Source organism: Nyctibius grandis, chromosome 30 (genome assembly GCF_013368605.1).
Source record: "Nyctibius grandis isolate bNycGra1 chromosome 30, bNycGra1.pri, whole genome shotgun sequence".
NCBI classification, from domain to species: Eukaryota; Metazoa; Chordata; class Aves; order Nyctibiiformes; family Nyctibiidae; genus Nyctibius; species Nyctibius grandis.
In genome coordinates, this window is record NC_090687.1 from 4,732,993 (window position 1) to 4,755,005 (window position 22,013).

Genomic DNA, 22,013 nt, shown 5'->3' on the forward strand with positions numbered 1-22,013 from the left:
TCCTTGTCTGTATGTTAAAATACAGTGGGTTTACATGAAAGTTTAAATAAAGAAGATAATAATAAGTAGGAAGGGAAGTTTACTAATTGCTTTCCATTATTTTTCCCCCACGTATAGAAGTGTAAAATGTTGAAAAATCATGTGTCGCTTCTAGAGAAAAATATTAATGTCATCTCCTGTTGAAATGTCTAAAACAGCTTTTAAACACTGTTTTGGTCCATTGGATTGGACTATGCTTTGAATAAAGTTACAGAAATCTGAATGCAGGATAACTCCACTGACTTCTAAGTCAGTTATAAAGATAATACAAAATTAACAAAACTGAGTGAAATTATAGTCATAGATATTATGTTATATTCATGATTTAAGTATCAGCCTTTTAAAATTGCAAAGTGAATATCTTTTGGGCTTTTTTGGTAGTACTGCCTGATATTCTTACAGCATTTTTTGTGTTCTGTATCACTATATATTGTCCTTTTGTAATTATTTTAAGGATAACTGTTGTTTTACGTTCTATCTATAAGTATTTTAAACAGAGACTAATAAGTCATCAGTAAGATGTATTGTAGTTGTCCGGAATCTGTACATATGGGTTTCCTTTCACTCCTGCAAATCTGCTTTTAAGTGCCTTGTTGTTTATACTCATTCTCCTGCTAATCTGTTTAGTGATGGTGCAGTGTGTCTGAACTAGCATACTTAAGTGTTTATAGGCATATCCTGAATTATGTGCCACTGACTTTTTTTAACTTACACCTGGGTAGTAGGAGATGACTGGAAAGGTGTGCATAACATTTTTAGCAGTAAATTATGGAGAGTATCTTTGTCCTTTATTTCGAATAATAAAAATCATGTTTGGCCAAGGACAGTTGGGCATCTCTTGTATCTTAACTTAGTGCGTTCCTATTAATGGAGATATGGCACTTGGCCACTGTCAGTACTCATGACTAACCAATGAGTTAGGACAAAAGGATTGTTTGGACTTGGCCACTGTCAGTACTCATGACTAACCAATGAGTTAGGACAAAAGGATTGTTTGGACTTACTCCTCTCAATATGCAAATGAATAGTGAGAATTTCATTTATTATTTTTTTGCATCATGATCTGTGATGTTATTCTACATATAATCCTTTGCACAGAGTCCTAGATGAAGGCTTCTGATGTTTCCTTAGCTTTGCATTCTAGATGCTATGTTTACTCATTTTTAGTAGGTGGGCACACACAGTTGACCATACATCTCAAGTCATTCTGTCTGTCAGATGTGAAGTTGTTAAATTTGTGTTTTTCAGCTTAGCCTGTAAGATTTGGTTTCAAATAAAGACTTACTTTAGTGTCACTCTGTCTTGCATTGTGTGACAGTTGTTATTAAATCATGGCTCTTAAAACTATGTTGCATACAGCAGAATTCCTCAACCTGATTTTCACAAATAGTAAGTACTTCTGAGGTATTAAGATTTTTAATATCTATATGACTCTTTGCAGGTGCGATTCTTTGACAATTTTTTCCAGTATGGCTTGGATTAGGTTAATAGCTGTTTTTTTCCTCAATCACTTCCTGTCTAAATTGTTCCCAACCCAACAGCAGTCTGACAATGCTCTTTTTTACAGTGTAATAATTCCGTTGAGTTTTAATAATCCTTGCGTCATCCAGACAGAATTTCTTGTCACCACATAATTGACTTTCATAAACATTCAAATTACTAAATTTTGTCATCTCTTTATAGTAGGACGACTCTTCATCTAGTTTTCTACAACCATGTCCTTTTTACTTTGTCTCAGGAGCGGTGTTTAGCTAGACACAGGAGAATTTATCCATTTGCTTGGGACTTGTAGATGTCCAACAACCAGGAACACAAGACAAGTCATTGATCAGTTTGATCATCTATATTTGAAGGTTGTTCTTTAAGATCAGATGTGGCTTCTCTGATCTCTACTGTTTCTTTTCCTTTATGTCCTAGTTGCTTGGTTGTTTGTTTTTACCTAGTGAGCTTTTTCTTCTTTGTTATTTGTTTCTTTTGCAAAAAGTCAACTATTCTTTGTACATCAACTAGTTGTGTTCTTTGTAGTGTCAACTGTGCAGTACTCTTATTTTGTTATTAAGTACACCATAAGTAATTTGACCACTAATTATAGCATTTTTTTATTCAAAGTTGTAGGTTAGTGTAATTGCATAGCTTTACAAAAAAATTCTCAGTCATCTTCTCTGTTCTTTTTTATCCCTCTGCATCCTCCATTTTTTTCTGTGTGTTAAGAGAAATCCCTTGGTGTCTGAGGGATTCAGGTGGCTGCATATACAGTCCAGTAAAAGAAGGATGAGATATATGGGAACTTCTGATAATCACAGATTCACCAAATGACTGAATCTCAGGATCGCTGAGGTTGGCAGGAACCTCTGGAGGTCACCTGTCCACCTCTCCTGCTTAAGCAGCGTAACCTCGAGCAGGCTGCTCAGGACCGTGTCCAAACAGCTTTTGAATATCTCTAAGGATGGAGACTCCACAGCCTCTCTGGGTACCTGAGTCAGTGCTCAGTCACCCTCACATTGAAAAAGTTTAGACAAAAAGATGAGACGGTTTCCAGGCTTTGGCATCAAGATTTTGCTCCAAAGGTTATAAATTCCTGGCATATAATGGTATCAATATACATAGAAACCAATGGTGGTTTGTTTATTGGTATATTAGAAGAGATGAAACAAAGGAAGGCAGAGAAAAAGAATAATTCCATATATACTTAAAATAATGAGAAAACTAAGTGCGAATTCAGTATGTGCAAGTTATTGTTGAAATAGTAGATCACTTAGGTCTGGAAACAAATTTAAGGTAAAGATAACCAAATAACAAGTTTTGTTGGAACAGTTAGTATCTTCCTACAATTTATCATAAGAGTAAACACATTAAATAGGAGGCTGGTTTTTACTGAAATATTTTGTGTATGTTTTTTGAGTGCATTTGATTATGCTGGTGATTTGGTATGGAAAAATCTAACATCTTATTTTTCATGTGTCTGAGGATGAAATAGTTGAAAACAGTGTCTTAAAGCAGCTGTCTGTCCTCTTTCTAGAAATATTTACGTAATCTTTTAGGGTACACTTTATAAAAAGTTTCACCAAATTTATGTAAAATTTGGTGCTAATTTGGATTTGACTGGAAACTTATTGCAGTAGTGTTGTGCAAAGGGATTCAATTACAGTGTGCAGTGTTTTGGAAGTAACTGTCTCGCATAAAAAGTTAATTAATCAGAGCTGTGTCAATTTCCTTGTGCCATGTCAATTTGCAGCAAGGTAATTAATCACTAATCACCCAGTGTGCAGCAAACTAAGGGACAATCCATGAGTCGTTTATTGTTATTTTTTTTTTCAAAATAAATGGCACACAGAGCCATGAAGAAACGCATCTTGCCTTTCATAATATTTTTATCGACAGTTTTGCATGTTGTAATAGACTGCAGCAACAAGCAGCTGTAGTTCAATGGAATATGAATATTAAAGAAACAAATGAGAGCAGATTTATAGGCCATTGGTTTTCTGTTATGTCAGTTTTGAGATTACACTGAGCAAATGAACAGTGAAAAATTACTCTTCCATGTGGAGAATGGTGATTAGACCTGTACATTAATTAGAGATTTTTGTTTTCTTTTTCAATGCATTTCAAATGAGAATGTCCTATAAGTAACGGTTTGTCCAAAATACAGATTTATTCATTCCTAAACAACCGTGTTTAATAGTGACATATATTTTTATACAATAGTAAGGAAATTAATGTTCTACAAATTTTAAGTATGTGTTTCAAAAAATAAATAGATTGTGGACGAAAGAAAAGGAAGTGACCAGTTGTGACTGTATTTGACATATATGGCAAATTTCCTTTGAATTCAGTTAATTCACAACTTGATCCCAGGGACAGTCATCTCACAAAAGTGACAGGTGAAAAAATGTATTTTCAGCTTGCCATTTTTTGTGAACTCAAAGATTTTTTTACCCTCAAATTTTAAGAATCCATATATATATATATATATAAAATTTAAAATCCTTCTTATGTTAAAATCTTTAGTGACAGAGTTTAAATTTTACTTGCATTGTACTTTGGACTGTGTATTTAAATGTAAAGATCGGCACACATCGTCTTTAGCACAATTTTTATAATTCTTTTAAAGAATGCCAACTAATACTACTTATTACTATTACGATGAAGTGAAAATTCACTACACAGCATACATCGGGATAAACTCCTGATTCTGTTCCTGAAATCTCTGATAACACCACATAGATTATTCTGCTTAGCATTTCTCAGCATGTTACCCATTATCTCTCTTTGTTTTTAATTTATTGTCCAGCACTACTGAAGTGTTTCCTCAACAGGGATTCTCCTGAACTATGGGAATAATGTAAATATGTCTCCCTGCCTTTCTAACAGTTAAATTATGTTGCAGTAAATTAACTATAAACTGATTCAGACATGATGTAACATTAAAATTCTTCACATAAAACATTTGAAAACTCTTGATGGCAGATGACCTGATAGTTTGCGCAAAGAAGGAGAGATTAGCAGTGATGAGAGGTAGAGTCGTTCATCCATTTTGATGGCACACCTTTCTTGAGGCATATGGCACTCTCATACAAATTCAAACCACGGCACCGATACAAAGAATAATTGCCCATTAAAATGGCTGTATATTTTTATGGCTTTGATACAAAATCTGCCCCCTGTTGTTTTTTGCATCTGCTACTCTTCCATCCATCCCAAAGCTTTAAAACTTTAACACAGTGTATAACCCTTAAGTATTTTTTACCAGGTTATATTTCTCCTTTTGGGAACTCAAGCTTTGTCATTGTTCCTTCAGTCTTTGTTTTTTAAGGCATATGTTTAGATATGATGTCTAGAAAGTGCACCTACCTGTCATGTTTATTTAATAAAAAACGAATAAAACCAATGCTTATATTGCATCTTTTGGGAAAAATTAAGCTTTGATTAAGTTTTGTCTGTCAACACAAAGATTAAATTCCTCTTCTTTTCCTCATGCTTATATGTTTTCTATATAAAATCATTAGTTGCCTAAATGTAACTGATCTACTAACATGAATCCTGTTCATTCCGAAGGCCTTTTTATTTGCTTAAGTGGTACAATTTGCTGACCAGATTTCATGTTTGAGTTCTGAACTGAAGTTTGACGAAAGAGATACCCTAACAGTGTTTCCATGTTTACAAAGTGTATCCAGAAGAGAGAACTTTTTGGACAATATTCATTGTCATAATACATTTTTTAAAAACGTTATCGTCTTAAATATAAAAATAGAACAAATAAATTTAAAGAAGGAAAACTACCAACATAATGTTCCTAAAAAAATTTCATTTAGGCTGTAGTACAAGATTTGTATGCATTTGGAGAATTATATTAAGCAAAGTCAGGCACTTCCATAGCATATTGTTTTCACTGTTCTTTTTTAATTTGAAAAAGTAAGATTGCAGTTCCACTGTAGGAACTGATTTTTTTGTTGTGCTGTTGTAGTGTCATTCATATTTGAATAGCTGGGTGAAAAACTATAGAATTGATGGGGCTATTAGATGAGAATGTAAATTGTTTCTTTGGCTTGATATTTGATTATATATAGTCCTTAGAAATGTCTGTCTTTTTTTTTTAACTTCATATTATCACCTCATATCATCAATGTGTAGTTGGAAAAATCTGCCTCTTCTCTATCACAGATCAGAAGAATTCCAGTCATCAAATTACTTTGATAAATTTAGGGTACTTTTGCTTACAAGTGGGCTTAGATGCTTCCCTGCTGAGAGTCAAACACGTTTTCAACCCCATTATAATAGCATTGTCACTGACCGCGTTTCAGCGGTTTGGCACTGAGGCACTAAAGAAGGTTGACCTACAAACTGTAAGTCATTAAAATCTTCACCCCTCCTGGCTACTATATTTGTTACTTTTGGGGCTGGTTAATAGCACTTAATGCTTCCTGATGGGAGAGCCCTTCTCATAAAATTGTTTTTATGAAGTCCATTCTTCAGTTGTGTTCTAATGGTGCTATTTCTGCTGGTTATTTTGGGGGGAGGATATTAAAAAGTTAGTAGCAAAATAAATTCTGTGGTTATTACATATTCCTGACCATCTGATTTCTCAGCTGGGCTGAGGTAGCATAATTTTTTTTTTTTTGCTGAACTCAAATCTAGGGTGACATGATCTTGTTGATTATTTTACCTCTAATCTTAATCTTTTTTAATATTACTACCTGGAAATAGAAGGCTTGTTTTCAGATACTCTGATTTTCAGACAGACCCAATTTAATTTTTTGGGACAGATATAATTCTGTTTATATATAAACTCTACTGTTAGGCCTCACTTTATCATAAGACCTTGCAGTGCCACTCTTAGTTCTATATTCCTCAGGCTTAGTTTCCATCATGTCTTATCCTCTTCCTGACAGAAATCCAAATCATTGCTCTACCTTCTGTTAATTGCTTCTTCAAGTTTTTTTTAGAGTTTTGCTTTATTCTAGACATTTTATGCTTCATGATTTTATGAAGGAGACAATGCAACGCAAGCATAGCAAAACAATTACATTACTTCAGTCTTTTCCTTCTAATACATCCTTTATGTTGCAGATCCTTTGAAAATGGTAGAAATCACTGTCTTGTCTTAGCATCTCCCATTAATGCTGAGCCTCCATTATGGGTTCTGGATTTGCTAAACACTTATGGGCTAAGTGACTCTTCCTGTTATCTCTAACAGCTTTTTCTCCTCTTTCATAAGAGAAAACCTTCCTTCTCATGAAAATTTTTAAAAAATATTTTATATTCTTTTTCACTTGTTCATTGATGGGGCCACTCTGCTTTTCCAGTGACATTTCTTTGTAGAGAACCATTCACTCTCCAAGATTTAAAGTCAGTGCCTCTTCTTGTAATTCTTTCCAAGGTGTGACCACCATGAGGAATAAAGAGTATTTAGGACAAATGCTCAATTATTGCAAAATATCTATTTTGTCTGTGTGAAAGCTGGATCGAATGGTACAATTCAAAGGAAAAAAATGCTCACAAACTACATTAGGAGTTCATGCTTTCACAGAGGTATATCTTCAGTGTCTCACATACAACTTCTGCATGATTCCAGCTGGTTTTCATCAGACCTATGTTTTCTCATTTCTTCTGAAAATCAAGAGATAGGTCCATTCTTCACACATGTGTATAAGGTGTGTGGCTATATGGAGGAACTGACGAGTTAATTTCAAACAGTACATTTTACAGCAGAAAGACTGTCTAGGACCCTGAGTGTTTCACTGAAAGATGACAACTGCTTTAAATATTGCCAAATGTAGATATTAATTACAAAGAATTAATTGCTGAAACAGATCTTGGAGCAGGAGTTTCCAGACCATGTATTGCAAGCCCACAACACTGTTAGATACCTTACATTGCTTGAGCTTAGACTTTTTTGAATTGGTTTGGTTTTCTTTACCACTGCTTCTGTTTTTCTTGTGAAACTGTTTCCTATCAATATGTAGAGAACTACAGATCCAGATGTAAATGAAGTTGTTGTCCAAATTGCTCAAAGGTTGTCAGACTTCATTAATTTTTTTGTCAATGGCTTTTAGGTCAGAGAAATTTCTCTTAATCTTGGTAGTTTATGAGTGTCCCTAAAGACTACAGTTTTTTAAAGCTAGCTACAGAATACCAGCCTTCAGCTTTATCATTTAAGATATCCACCATTTCAGATATCAGTTCTTCCTGGCCAGACTCTCAAGTCCGTTTTCCCCCATTTGTTTAAGCAAATTTCTCAACACTGTTTTGTTGGTTTTTTTTCTTTTGAATTATTTGTGTGATTTTTAAGAAAGGCACGAATTAACTCTCAAATTATTGGAGAAACTTACTTCTAGAAATGACTGCCTACTAGGTGCAAAGGAGTGATTTTTTAATGCAATCAGACTGCAGCTAAACGTTACTCTGAGAACAAAGGTAATTGTACTGGATTAGATTAGTTCTCCATCTAGTCCAATACTCTGTATTTGGAAAGGAGCAAAAGCTGGATGCCTAAAGAAAAGTTGTAAGACTGGAGCTAGTGTGTAGGTATATAGTTCTTTGAACACTCTGTTAGCTTTCTACAGTTTGGAGACCTGATGTCTTTATACTGTTTCTCTGTAAGAAAATTGTTTGTTCATCCTTTTCGATCATACAAACTTTTAACATCCATAACATCCAGTGGCAGAAAGTTCCATGGTGGCTTAATTAGAGGTTGTGTGAAGAGCCACCTTTTCCCATATTTTCTCTGTTATTCACTATTGTGGACCTTTGTCATAGCTCCAACAGCCACTTCCTTTCTGTGCTGGAGTACTAGTCCACTTCATTATCTCTCTTACAGAAGTAACAGATGTGATTAGAGTTGTGAAAGTGACCATTTAAAATGTATGTTATGTACATCACCTGATTTAAGCCAAGATAGAAAGTCTGCAGCATGTGGCGTTCACAAATACATTCTCTAAGGGACAGAAGTGAGCAATGATGCCATGATGTCCAATGCTCATGTTTTTCTCATATATTGCTAACTTCCATTTATGAAATTCCATTAGAGCATTGCACCTTTTATTTACCTGTAATATGGGGAGACAGGCCACTCTATCACAGGAACTACAGGACAACCTGTAGATCTTTTTACTATAATGTTTGCTTATATTTCAGTCCACTGAAAATTATCTTTTACATTTTCATATACACATTGTACTGATTTGTATGCAAGACTATTTACTTGGAAAGGAAAAGGACAAAAGTTACATGGTTTGAGCAGTAGGTCATGATTCTAGCACTACTGTATTTGTACTGTTCAATAGTCAATGTTGTTGCATATGCAATAGTACTTACAGCATCCAAATTTCAAGTATATGATATATATGTTTGGTTTTCCCCAAAAAAATGCTTTCCATGACTCTATTTCTTTAAACCTTCTTAAATGCAGTTGATTGCAAAGTTATCAACAGTATATTGAGTTCTGTAAGTTCATCATTCTGATTTTGACACACATTTTTACAGAGAGAGGAATAAAAATATGGTATTTGCACTTTTTAAAAGACTGTTTTCATTTATTTGTATTGCCATAAGGTTGTTTTATGTTATATCACAGACATAAATCTTTGCAGAATTACTGTATAACCGTTTTGTTACTGAGAAGGACCTAGCAAAGCCCAAAAGCCACAGTAGTAAGGCAATAATGGAGAAGTCACCATAATTACAGTATTTACCTTCATATGTTCAGCCAGCAACATCTATGAGTTGTGAAGTTTTCATTTTCTTTTTCAAATTCCAAGGTTGCTTTTAAAATTTAATGCTAAACCACATGAAAGACAAATGCGGATTGAAATAAATTAGTATTTCAGACTTGAAAAACTTACTGTTTTATACATCATTACTTCCATTTGCTTGCTTCTTATTAGGGCTGTGCTAAGCAATATTTATTTCTTTTATCTCTTTATTTACATACTGAAAAAAATTCAACACAGTGAAGCACAACTGAAGTAACCTGAGTGCCAACAGTGCTGGATTTTATTTTCACTGTCTCACTGATGAATTCATTCAAAGAATACCTGTTCTAACATTGGCCAGCAGTATATGTACAAGGGAGAAATGAAGTATTGGTTAAAAAACTGGCAGATAAAGTGGAAAGTTTCTTTTTTATTTTTCAATTAAAAAGTTTATGAAGAGAAGTTTTACAGACATTTTACAGAAAAAAAACCCTGTAAGTAGTACTGTATTACTGTTCAATTTCTGATTAAAATATTTTAAGTCTCACATGGAATGGTAATTAATGTTTGCATTTAGTTGCAATGACAATATAAAAGTGTATGAGCTAATTTCTTTGTTATATGTCTAAATTGTTTCTATTGGGTTCTGAGTATTGTCTAAATTCAGATAGATATTTCCAAACTATGCAACTATTGCCTTTGAGGGAATAACGGGTACTGTTATGAACACGGTACACCCCCAAAATCTGAGAAAACTCTTGCTCTGTCTTAACCTTCGTACACAATTAAGACCCAGTTAATAATCAACTTTTGGTTCGATTGGTAAAATCGCTGGATAATTTAGATCACTGGAGGTCACCTGGTCTAACATCTCACCTCCAGTCAAAGCAGGGCTGACTTTTGAAGATAGATCCAACAATGTAATGGCAATGTCTCTGGTATTATAAATTTGAGCCTGAACTGGATGACTTGGGCCTCGGGAGTCTCCTGGTAGTGGTGTTGCCTAAAACAGTCAACATTATTTTAAATATTGTCTTCTAAGAGAATCAGAGCCACCTGTGATGCTGCCATCTAAATTCCCAGTTTGCTGTCTCCTGTTTGCATACAAAGATTTTGTGTAAAAAGATGAAGCCTCTGGTTAAAAGACTAATAATTTACTTATTTGGTGACTCCCTCATCCGGTTACATGCAAGCTTTAATATAAGCACAAACAAGCTGCTACATTACCCTTGTTTTAAAACACCAGGTTGATCTGAATATTTTACATTCCTCCTCTTTTTTTCACAGTGCCAGGATTTCCCTACCCTGCTGCAACTGCAGCTGCTGCTTACAGAGGAGCACACCTAAGAGGCCGAGGTCGCACGGTGTACAACACGTTTCGTGCAGCAGCCCCCCCTCCTCCAATTCCAGCCTACGGCGGGTAAGGAGATCAGCTGCTTTTATCTATTAGCATGAAACTCCAAAGGCTACAAGCTCTTTGTGACTGTGGTGCATGCTGATCGTGTCTCACCACAGAAACCAATGCTGCATGCAGCCAATCCCAGTGCTGGAAGTGGTGCACCTTGCACGGAGTATTGAAAAATGACTGTAATTTGTACTGCCATGGTTGGTGGCCTTAAGCATTTCAGATGTCACATATTGTTATGTAAATGCTCTTAGAAACTGAATGCTTTGGAACAGAGAAATTGTTTCAGCTAAAAATATATTTTTGATGATTGCAAACATCTGGTTATTAAGGAGGTTGGATTGAGTTAACTTCTTTTTCTTCGAATCATCCACTGAAAGTTGTCTCTGGACCTGAAGGCTTAGTGGTGTATTTTTTTTTTTGTATTGCAGTTAGTTTAGTTTTTCTAGTTGACATCTTCACCATGATAGAAATTTGGGGTGCTTCTCTTAGGGCCACTTGTTTCTCAGTACGTTTGCTTAAATAATATCTTAAGATTTCACTGTCAGTGACCTACGTTTACTAAAACCGAGTAGTAAACTAAGGAACAAAGGAGAGAAATTCATAGTAATAATTTCTGGAAACTCAATAATGTTCTGTTATTTCAGAAGGTTGTGTTTTTTTTTTTCTTTGAGGTATATTTTTGAGGGGAAGAAGGAAGAAACAAATTTTCCTGTAGCTCTGCAAATGCTGGCACAGAAAAGTCTTGTATGCTCCATATCATATTTAAAAACCCTAACATTGTCAAAAGATTTTCAGCTATTAAGAAACTGGGAAGTCTGGAAAATCAGAAAACTTAGTAGATCCCTGATCAGAATAGCATTTTGTTATAAAAATTTGAAGTACATATGCCAGTGCTTCTCTGGAGAGCATCCAGATCTTTCTGAGAAAGAGTCAGGACGGGTTCGCAAAGTCTTCGAATGTAGGTGAGCGTTCTGTCTGCCCTCACTAACGTCCTGCTCAACAGCCCATCTGCTCTCGCTGTGGATGTCCCCTTGTAAGGGAGCTTGCAGCACAAGATTGTGCTACAACTCTGTCCTCCTGCTTCATTACCATAGAAGATGGGTGCCCTTCACTACTTCCCTCAGTTTCTTACGAAGCCTTTGTTCTATTAAGCCAAAAGGCATGTCTTTTTCTAGACAGGTTTGCAAACCTAGTTAAGTCAGCCATTGAACTAAATTTTCATGGATATTTAGGACAGGCACTTAGACTATTTCTTCACATTGGGCAGTTACCACCTCAGAGAAATAAGGTGTTCTAAAAATGAATATAAAAATGATGCCACAGAATCAGGTTATTTTGTAAAAGTGTATGCTATTTTTTTCTTATTTGCGTTTTGTGTAGTTTAATGAACAAAATAATATTAATTTAATAAGCAAAACAATATTAGCACTACTGGAGGAAGTCACCATGATTTTTGAAGATTGCCTGAGTTGCCTTTAGACAAGGATGGTGTCCCACCAAAGTTATCCTACTGTTACCCAGATGCTCCTTTAGAGTTAGTCCAGGTATTAATACAGGCAATGATGGGAACAAGTTCAGAGTGCCCTGTAAGAGCTGATTTCAATCTGACTGTCTCAGCTAAGAAATGAATACTGCATATAAAGAAATTGGACTCTTTCTATCTCTACTTAGTTTAAAACGAAATTCTTAAATTTGAACACAGTGTGCTATATGTAACATGGGTTATTACCAGTTTCATGATGTTGCAAACATAATACCATAGTATAGTACTGTGTGATACAGCTTTTGAATTGGGCAATACATTTTTTGTTAGTATTTGCAAAATGAGCAAATACTTTCAGACCAGTGAGTACCTTACATTTGCTTTAATTTAAGGGGCCACATGTGGGTGCTCTGTGTGTCTTCTATAAATTTTTATAGTTTAGTTAGTACAGTGACTTAGCAGGACGAATTTAAATTTCCAAGTGTAATACATATATGTTCTCATGTAGTTGTACTGCTTACTTTCAGCATCTTTTGGTAGTAAGTTAGGTGTATAAGCATTGTGAACTCCTGTTGTAAGTTAATACAGACGTTTTGCACTGCAGTCAGGTTCAGCAGTGTTTCAGAACTGGGTTCCAAGAGGTCAGCTCAGCACTTAGATTCTTCTGCAGGCTGGTTTGACAGTTAGGTTGGACAGATCTCACCTACTGCCTTAGTGACCTGTTCTTAAAGCTGGCTTCAGAGGGAGCCATGCATTGCATCAGTACAAAGTCACATCTCATTGTTCTGATGGCTTCCAGCTGTCTGGGATGAACCCTTGGTAATCTAGGGCTCACCTTGCCAGTCAGTATGTTTTTCTAACACAATTTGACTGCAAAAGTTTTCAATTAGTAAGCTTTGTCCTAATTTAGAGAGGTCTTAGTTCAGGTATTATTCAGGTTTAATTTTATCCATCTACCTATGCTTTATGATAAAGCTTAAAACAAATTTCCAACTTTTGTAATTCATGGATCAGTTCAGAAATAATACATACCTCTGCACTGATCCATAGTTGGATTAATAAAGCTTTATTCTGAAATAATTTCCTTCACCTAGTGTATTAGATGTTGTGCTAGTAACTTCACTGATACAATAGTACAATTTGGAATTTCTTTGCAGTGCTTTGTTCTGTGCTCACCCATTACGTACTCTGACCTATCAAAGAAGCAAAAAGGAATTGCATCAGAAAAAAATCCTTGATTAATGAAAATAAATTATAAGTATGTGGTTTTCAGTCACAATGGGAGTAGGAGTCAAGGAAAATTACAGAGATAATAAAGAGATCACAGAGAATGCATCAGCTTACAGAAGGAAGCAAACTTGGAATATCATTTGTTGATAAGAGAAATGGAAAAAGCTTTGAATTGCTATTTTGCAATACATTTAGTAGCAATTTCTCATTTTTCACTGAAGGAAGGAGCTCAGCCTTAGAACCAAGCAAACAGTTTCATATTAAAATATTTTCAATCATTAAAAAAAAAAATGTATAATGACAGATATAATTTTAATTGTAAATTTATATTAAATTCCAGTAATGTTTAGTTAGAAAAATATTTCTTTTCTTTTTACAAAAGAACCCACATGTAAGTGTAAAATATAAAGCTAAAGTTTGAAATGACCTTTTTCATTTTCTTTTATTTCATTAACCTTAGAAAGCTTATAACTGAAATAAAACATAATACTTGATCTGAAGTAATCTTCATACTTAACTTGTACATATTACAAAGTTTTTGAACTGAAATGGAATCATTTTGCTTTAAATTTGGAAATAAACTGTAAAGCTAAGAACATGTATTTCTTAGACTAGTGTGACATGCTGCTACTAGTGTTTATCTCAGCAGCACTGTCTCAGGACTCCCTGCTCTGTAACAAAACCCTTCACAGAATCACAGAATGGTTAAGGGTTGGAAGGGACCTCTGGAGATCATCTAGTCCAACCCCTTGCTTGTTCTTGTTCACTAGTGTCCTGTTTGATACTGACTGTGACCTTTTCTTAGAAACTGTTTTTCAACAAAGTTAAGAAATGGCAATGCGCCCCAGGCTGTAAGGAGATCTAGAAGATCTTGTGGTCATTAGGCAAAACGGGTTACTGTGATTCCCATGGAAGGCTCTCTTCTGCCATGCCTCACAGTTACTGGGAACAGCAAACATGGCACACTTTGCTAGGTCTGAGGAAAATTGTGGAATATAGCCATGTTTAAGGCCATTGTTTTCTTACAAATCAAAGAACAGCACACATGCTTTAAAATGTGTCATTTAAAATGAAATCAATGTTCATGAGATATGTAGCACTACATAAATAATTAATGGATCCTTTACTTGTGAGTGAGGCATTTCACTAATTCCTTGAGATAGTGTCTTGTTTATTAGCTCGTGGAAAATACTTCATTTTTAGCATTTCAAAATGAAAAAGAAGCTTTTTTTTCCAATACCTTATTCTGAATTTAATAAGCTACTACGTCTACTACAGTGGTTATGGGTTTTTCCAATACATTTCTTTGGGCTCACAGAAACTTCCTCTTACTTTGGACTCGGTGCTTTGTGTGTATGTGCAACTGTTAGAACAAAAAAATGTGTTTTGCCAGCGCATAGTGATTTATGTTTTCCAGCTTTGTTCTCTGCAGCAATGCCCTCAATTAATTTTCCAAAGCAGATCATATAACTTGTTCATGGCAGAAAATGTTGAAACTGGAAAGACAGAATTATAACTTGGAATTACAGAACATTCTAAAAAGCTGAAACAGCCTCATACAAGAGTTTCAGTTCTGTATTTACAACCGTGAAAGTTGTGTTATTAGAGCGTTGAAAGGTGTTACTTTAATTCTCAGTCTTTTCTTTGGTTTATTTTAAATATGGGTTGTAGCTGCATCTCTTGTATTATTTGTTTCATGAAGGCTTCATGTAAAAGATTTCATATAAAAGGTGATTTCCAAGACTAAATACTGGAAAATAGGTTTAGGACAGTGAAGGCAACCCTACCAGCAATCAGACAACAGAACTTTTGTTCCTCAGGTGCTTTCCTGTAGTTGTGATGGAGGGGAAATAGTGAACTATAACCATGATTCCTATTGCAATGAATGAAATCATGATTGTAATGCCCGTTTTTTACGCTGAATCAAGCACTCCATGCACTTAATCTGCCGTAGGTTATTTATGTTAACTTGTGCAGATTGTGTGTATGGCTGAGGGCCATATATACTCAGCTGCTATGAAGTTACTGAACTAAGGTTTGTGCAGTCAAGAACTGTCTCATGTCATTGATAGATTATTCAACCCAATCCTTTTGAAAGATGAGAATAGAAAAATGATGATGAAGGCAGATGTAGTCCTCCTGGGATATTATAAAGGTGGAATCTAAACTAGTAAAGAGTTTGTCTTAATATAGTACAAAAAATTATTATAAGACACAGAGACTAAAACAAAGCAGCTAGAACAGTGCAAAGCAAATGTATAATGTTGAGAAAACAGTTTCATATTTATAAAAAAGAAATTTCAGGAAATGATTGCCACATATGATGTTATTTAGATGCACGTTTTCTTATTAAATCAAGATTTCTCTCCTCTCTGAGTTTTCCTTAGCACTATAAAATCAGAAAATACAACTCAATAAATCCCCCAAATTTGTTGTTCTTATTTTAATGCGTCCAGGTAGCTTATTAACATATCATCCATTCCTGGGTGAAGTAATTCAGATTTCAGTAATGTGGCTATTTCCAGACCCTGTGTTAGTTTACAAGGAACTCAAGATTTATCTGTCTGCCATGACAATTTTTTGAATATAAAGTATAAAATGAGCTGTGGTGAGATGGGTCCTTGTGTGATGCATTCAGTCTCTTCCCATGCTTTGAGAATTATCATGTTTTTTGCCTACAGCTTCAGAGAGAGAAAAGGGGATGATAAGCCAAGCAAATCACCCTTTGGAAAATCCAAATGGATTTTCTTTTCAATCTACTGATGGAAAGAAAAGCACAAGAGCAAAACATAGGTCTTGGTGGTTTACACTTTGTCCTTCTGATGAAGGGTGCTATGAGCAAATACATTTGACTCCACTGGTAAGATTCAGTCACAGGAGTCAACAAATGACAAGGACAGTGAATAGAGAAAATATACTCTGAAAAACTATGAAAATGTGAGGAAATACTTTTCTTCAAACTTTAAAAGCAGCAGGAAGTTTTATATTTAACATCACTATCACACTACAAGACCATATGGAGGAAATAGGATAAAACCAGCTGGTGTCTTTTCATAGTGCTTGTACTGCTTGGTAATGTTATACTCACTTGCCTCATTCTGTCACTCCATCTTAATACTAACCATGTTTAATGATGGAGTCATGCATTCGTGTCTCATTTTAGTGTTGGGTACTTCCTTCGGTATAATATTTATCAAGCAGTTACATATTCAGAATTCAAAGTAAGTCTCTGCCTGTGCATGACTGAACATTACATGTAAGAGGAAGCCCTAGGTGAATGAAGTAACCTATCCAGGATTACAACCAGCTGCACTTGAGAATTTAAAATGTATCAGCCCCTGTTCATCTTGCAACATCTTCACAGTATATCCACAGATCACCAAGGGGAGGAAGAAAAAGGTCACCTTCCTGACACACATTCTCTGAAGTGTTTTTTTCTGAACAGCAATGTTTAATAATAACTGAAAGTAGTATGTTTTAATGTACTGAGGTGGGTTGACCTTGTCTGGCTGCCAGACCCTCACCCAGACGCTCTCTCATTCCCGCTCCTCAAGAGTACACGGGGAGAGAGTGAGAAGGGAAAGCTCTCAGGTTGAGATAAAGACAGGGAGATTGCTTACCAATAACCATCACGGGCAAAACAGGCTTGACTTGAAAATTAATTTAATTTATTGCCTATCAAAATGCATTTGGCTGGTTAGAAACAAAGAATCTAAAACACCTTCGTCCCTGCCTCTTCTTCCCAGGCACAACTTCACTACTTCACTCCCAACTCCTCCACCTCCTCCCAGCGTGAGTGGCGCAGGGATATAAGGAGCTGGGCGGGGGGTGTGGGGGGGTGTGGCTTTGGGGACTCAATCTTCAGTAAACTTTGTATCATTTGTATATGATCTCATAAAAGTCCTTCCGTGTTGTTCACAATTCTGTACTTCTACCTCACAGTCATGTGGAATGTTTATTTCTTACATGCAAACAGGTATAAGAAAAACATGTCATATTTTAAAATAATCAGAATATCAAATCCAAAATGAAGGTATGCTACAATATAAATAGCAGGCTCTCTGAATGCAGCCAGTGTAGAGGACGGTTGGCATATTTTGCTCTGCAGACATAATAAATGGAAAAATACATGAGTAAAGGTCTGACCTTACTGAAGCAAATGGCAGACATTCCAATTTAAGTGGAGCTCAGTTTTCACACATTCCATAACAAGCTGTTCTGTGAAACTTTTATCATCAATGTGGCTTTATCAATGTGGTTTATGTGCATGTATGCATATTTATGATTTTCTCAAGACACATACCAGCTCAGCCCTGGGGGTTTTGATCATTGACCTCAATAGATCAGTTATATTTCTGACATGAAAATTCCTGTTGGAATTGCAAAACAGCTTAGGCTAGCAACATGGTAACAACTAGTATTCCCAGATAATAGTATTCCCAAATTGAAAATATTGTTTTAAAAAACCCATTGTGTGCTCTCGTATTTAGCTCTCGAAACAGCTTGGGTTGACTCTGATATTGGAAATACTCATTTTAAGTTGCAGAACTGCCAAATGAATGTAAAATTGCAGGACTTACATAATGGGCATAATCAATAGGCCACTGTTGCGTAGTTCCAGTTTTGTTTAGTGTAATCATTTAAACCATCTTTGTCATATTGTCACTTACCCTGAAGTGTTTAGAATCTAAAATTTGAACTATTTACAGTGACAAGTTGTCTTAGCTGAAATGCATTGGTCTCTGGGTAAACTGTTAACAGCACTATAATAATGCTACATTTTTTCCAGATAAGTAGTAATGTATCCAGCCAAAACTGCAGGGGAGCTCAGAATCGTTGTATGTTTGCCAAAGCTGTAAAATGATAACGTGAGGAAGGTTAATACTTTTTTTTATAAGAATAAAGCCATGACATTCTTAACAGACCTGTTGTCACTATTGGAAATTTGTATTAAACCAACAATGCAGTACCTTTAAATACTCTCATCTCTGTATACATTGAGGTATTGAGATTTGACTCAATGGGTAGAATACCACCAGTATAATTATTTCACCCATTCCTCTCACAATATAAACTTACGCTTTTTTTGTTTTCCATCTAAGTAGTGACAACTACCACTTTGTTTCAGAGGGTTGACATAATTGCAGGACAAGAAAGTAGTAGTTCAAGAGGCAGCATTTTCTTAATGTATTAAAACTGATTGTAGGATTGGCCCACTGAAAATTTTTATAGAAAAAAATGCTCCAAATATGTGGTTTCTTGGAAAAAAAAAAAAAAAAAGAAAAAAAACCTTATCAAAAGTAATTTCCAATCCTGCCATGCTTTGCCTCTCTTTGACTAAGCATTTGGCATACTTTGTAAGATGTTGTGTTCGGTACAGTTTCACTTCTGATGATTACTACCAGCCTCCTTAACCAATGTGAAGAGTGCCTTCCTTCCCCCCTCCCTCTGTTCTTGTGACAAGACTAACCTCAGCTGTGCAGGGGTTGGTGGCATTTGCATGTGGAAATGCACTAATATGGATGTTTTTCTTTGTGTGTGCATCCTTGCAGTGTTGTATACCAGGATGGATTTTATGGTGCAGACATTTATGTAAGTATTCATTGATGTGCATGCTGTCCTTGTACATTACCAGAGTCATTCTTTTTACAAGTTTGCTGCCTAGCTTGACTCTGTTTTGTCTATTTACCATCCCTTGCCTGTCAGAAAGAATTGAGAAGAATATCTCTCACATTGGAAGACCTTTCTGTTCATTACATCTATCATTGTTCAGTGGAGCTGAATTAACTCTTCAATCAAATGCTGAATGAATGCAAAAAGATGTGAAAAATGTGTGTGTGTGGAGGGGCGTCTCCCTTCAAAATTGAAGTTCAAAGAAAAAATAAAAGCAAAGCAGAAACATTCTTCTGCAAATCCCCAAAAGCTCATTTTTAAATATCAAGGCAAGCTGACTCTTATTAATACCTGAAGTATGAAAATACTCTATGGAGAGATACAGATTTCCCAAATCCAGGCAACACTGGGTATACGTAAGTGCCACGGTGATAGTGGAGCTTAATTACATAGTAAGTTTAAGATATGGCTATGTATTGTCTGTAATCTGAGTAGACTTCCATCTGCTCTTTTAAAATCCACTTAATTAAATGAAATGAGTAGAGACTGCTCATGATATAAGAAGGGGTTATATTTGCTAGTAAGGATTTATAGCCCTGGATCCATCATTACCTACTTCACCTCATTGGTCACCGATTTCCTTTTAAATAGTATGTTTTCAAGTTTCTTACCAATACGGACGTTTTTACCTTGAATGTATACAAAGAGGCTATTTATCTCTGAGTATGCAAGAGGTTTCAGGTGGCTGAGGCTAAATTTCACGCTCCTAAAATAATTAATTCTTATACCCTATGTGCAGCTGTAAAATATTTTACTGATACTCCAGTAATCTTTCACATTTATTATTATTTTGATAAAGCAACCTGGTCCTAAGTATTTCATCAGACAACTTTCTCTAACATACTTGCACTTCTGTTGTACTGTCTCTGTTGAGATACAAAGAGTTGGATGAGTTGAAATTGGTATGAATATCAAAAATTCAATAGGCAATGTTAGAAAACATTCCTCGTATTCATTATCAGCAATCTTTTAGAACTATTTCTAAGGGAACAGAGTTTTTTTTACTAAGTTTTATAAAAGGAGGAAAAGAATTTGCATTTTTGGATGAAGTAAGTTTTGTTTTTCTGATGGAGGGAGAAAGAGGCTGATACTTATCTGAAAATTCTTTTGTGTAGATTAAAAATATATTTAAAATTAGCATGGGTTAAAATTTTCTTCCTATCTACTTATGTACTTAGTGATGTTATCAGTAACATGTTGTTTACAACACATGACAACCACCCCTTTGCCAAATGCTTGCTCAAGTGTAGTATGCTGCTCTAATCTAAACACATTGCTGCTGAATTTTTGAGCTATATAGGATACATGGAACAGTGTGTGGTTCTTCAAGTGTGGTTTCCAATTTTCATATTTCTTCAAACTGTCAAAAGAATGTAACATCCATTTTGCTCAGTTTACCACCCAAAAATCTGAAAGGCAACAAGACGTCTTTCTCAGGATTGCTTAATGTGACAGCATAGGTGGGAAATAAATGTTAATGTAACAGTTTGTATTTTTGGAACCCACTGCTGCTGAAAACCAGGAATATATCTTTTGGTGATTGACAATATTATTTTTAGGTGGCCTCATACCCTCCCACAGACATTAACATTTTTGTTTCCAAATGGAAAGTGATTTCAATGAGGAAGATACCAAAGAAACTACTAATTTCTCATATATCCTTAGTTTTGTTTTCTGGAATAGTCATGTGCATTAGAAAATGGAATAACTATACTGGTGCATTGGTTTTCACTCAGTTGCAGCCTTATATTTCTGATTGCATTTCTTAGTTTTCTTAATGCAACAGAATGTTTACCTTTACAGCAGTTGACAGAATTAAAACACTCTGCTGGAAATTTGTTTATTTTTTTTATAATGTACAAAGCTTCTTATTCTATAATTCATTTTTCTTTACATTTTTTCTTTCATATAAAGCATTTTGCAGGGGAGGGAGAGAGAGAGATAGACAACTGGCATAAATCAAAAGAAACCTTACAATTCAGAGTGTATTAGTTCTTAGTGTATTAGTTTGCAGCGGACCAAGTTATTTATTAAATCCCAATTGATTATGACATAGTTCTACTTAGCTTTTCATTTTAAGTGCAGAGCTGAAGCTTTGTACACGAACAAACGCTGTGTGAAAAAAAGGAGAAAAAAAATTTAAACAATATAGCTTTTAATAGCAGATTGGAGAGAAAGGAACCTTAAAAATACCACAGAAAGAAAAAAAAAAAAAAAAAGAAAAAAAAAGGAACACAGTACTGAAAAGCCAGACCAAAAACATGCGTTAACAAGTGTATTAAAGGGGGTTTCATTCTGATATGGTTACATGGAGCACCAACAGTAATATGGACCATGCTAATCTTTTCATTACTAGCTATCAATATAGCCTTCGATGGCTAGATTTTGTGGAAAGGGTGGAGGGAAGACAGAAGGATATTACTGGTTGGGTAAAAACTGCAGGGTAAACCAAGAACAGCAAATAGCCAGAGTTGCTTACTAACCAGAGGAACAGAAGACAACAGGAAGATAAAAATAGGTGGAAAGTACAGTCTAAAATGAAAAATCAACAGCCATGATTCTAGATGTAATATAATACATTCTGTATTTCATATAGTTCTATATGCAATGTAATAATGCTTCTGAAATAGCTGAGCTATTGAATTCCTTTTTAAATGTGCCTTTGATTAGGAAAAATAAAGGAGATGATTAGGAAGTAAGGAAGACCTTTTAAAATTAAGTATTGATTCACTAAGAGAAAAAGTCATTAAAAGAGAATTAAGGTTGCCTGCCAGCAAATATAGAAGTTCCTAGATGAAGATTGACACTTGTGAAAATAAGAAAATACACTCCACAAAATGAAGCAAAAATAGTAACAGACACAGAAATATGCAGTTAGAATAATAGCTCTACAGTATTGCTCTCCTTTATCTTAAATCTGTTATTTTTTTACCATTGTCATAAAGAATGTTTTCAGAACATGTCAGTCTTCAATCCACACCTAAAATGC

The 22,013-nt window shown here is 35.1% G+C and overlaps 1 protein-coding gene across 27 annotated transcripts in view; it reads left to right on the plus strand.

Annotated features, from left to right (window-relative positions):
- The window catches only part of RBFOX1 (RNA binding fox-1 homolog 1), an 853,949-nt gene that overhangs the window by 796,003 nt on the left and 35,933 nt on the right, over positions 1 to 22,013 (plus strand). For 24 of the 27 annotated variants that reach the window (XM_068420323.1, XM_068420322.1, XM_068420328.1 and 21 more), the window contains 2 exons: positions 10,518 to 10,650; positions 18,904 to 18,943. In XM_068420323.1, the coding sequence (XP_068276424.1) occupies positions 10,518 to 10,650; positions 18,904 to 18,943 (173 nt within the window). The remainder of the gene's footprint in view (positions 1 to 10,517; positions 10,651 to 18,903; positions 18,944 to 22,013) is intronic. The other 3 variants (XM_068420336.1, XM_068420337.1, XM_068420330.1) reach the window with 1 other exon arrangement.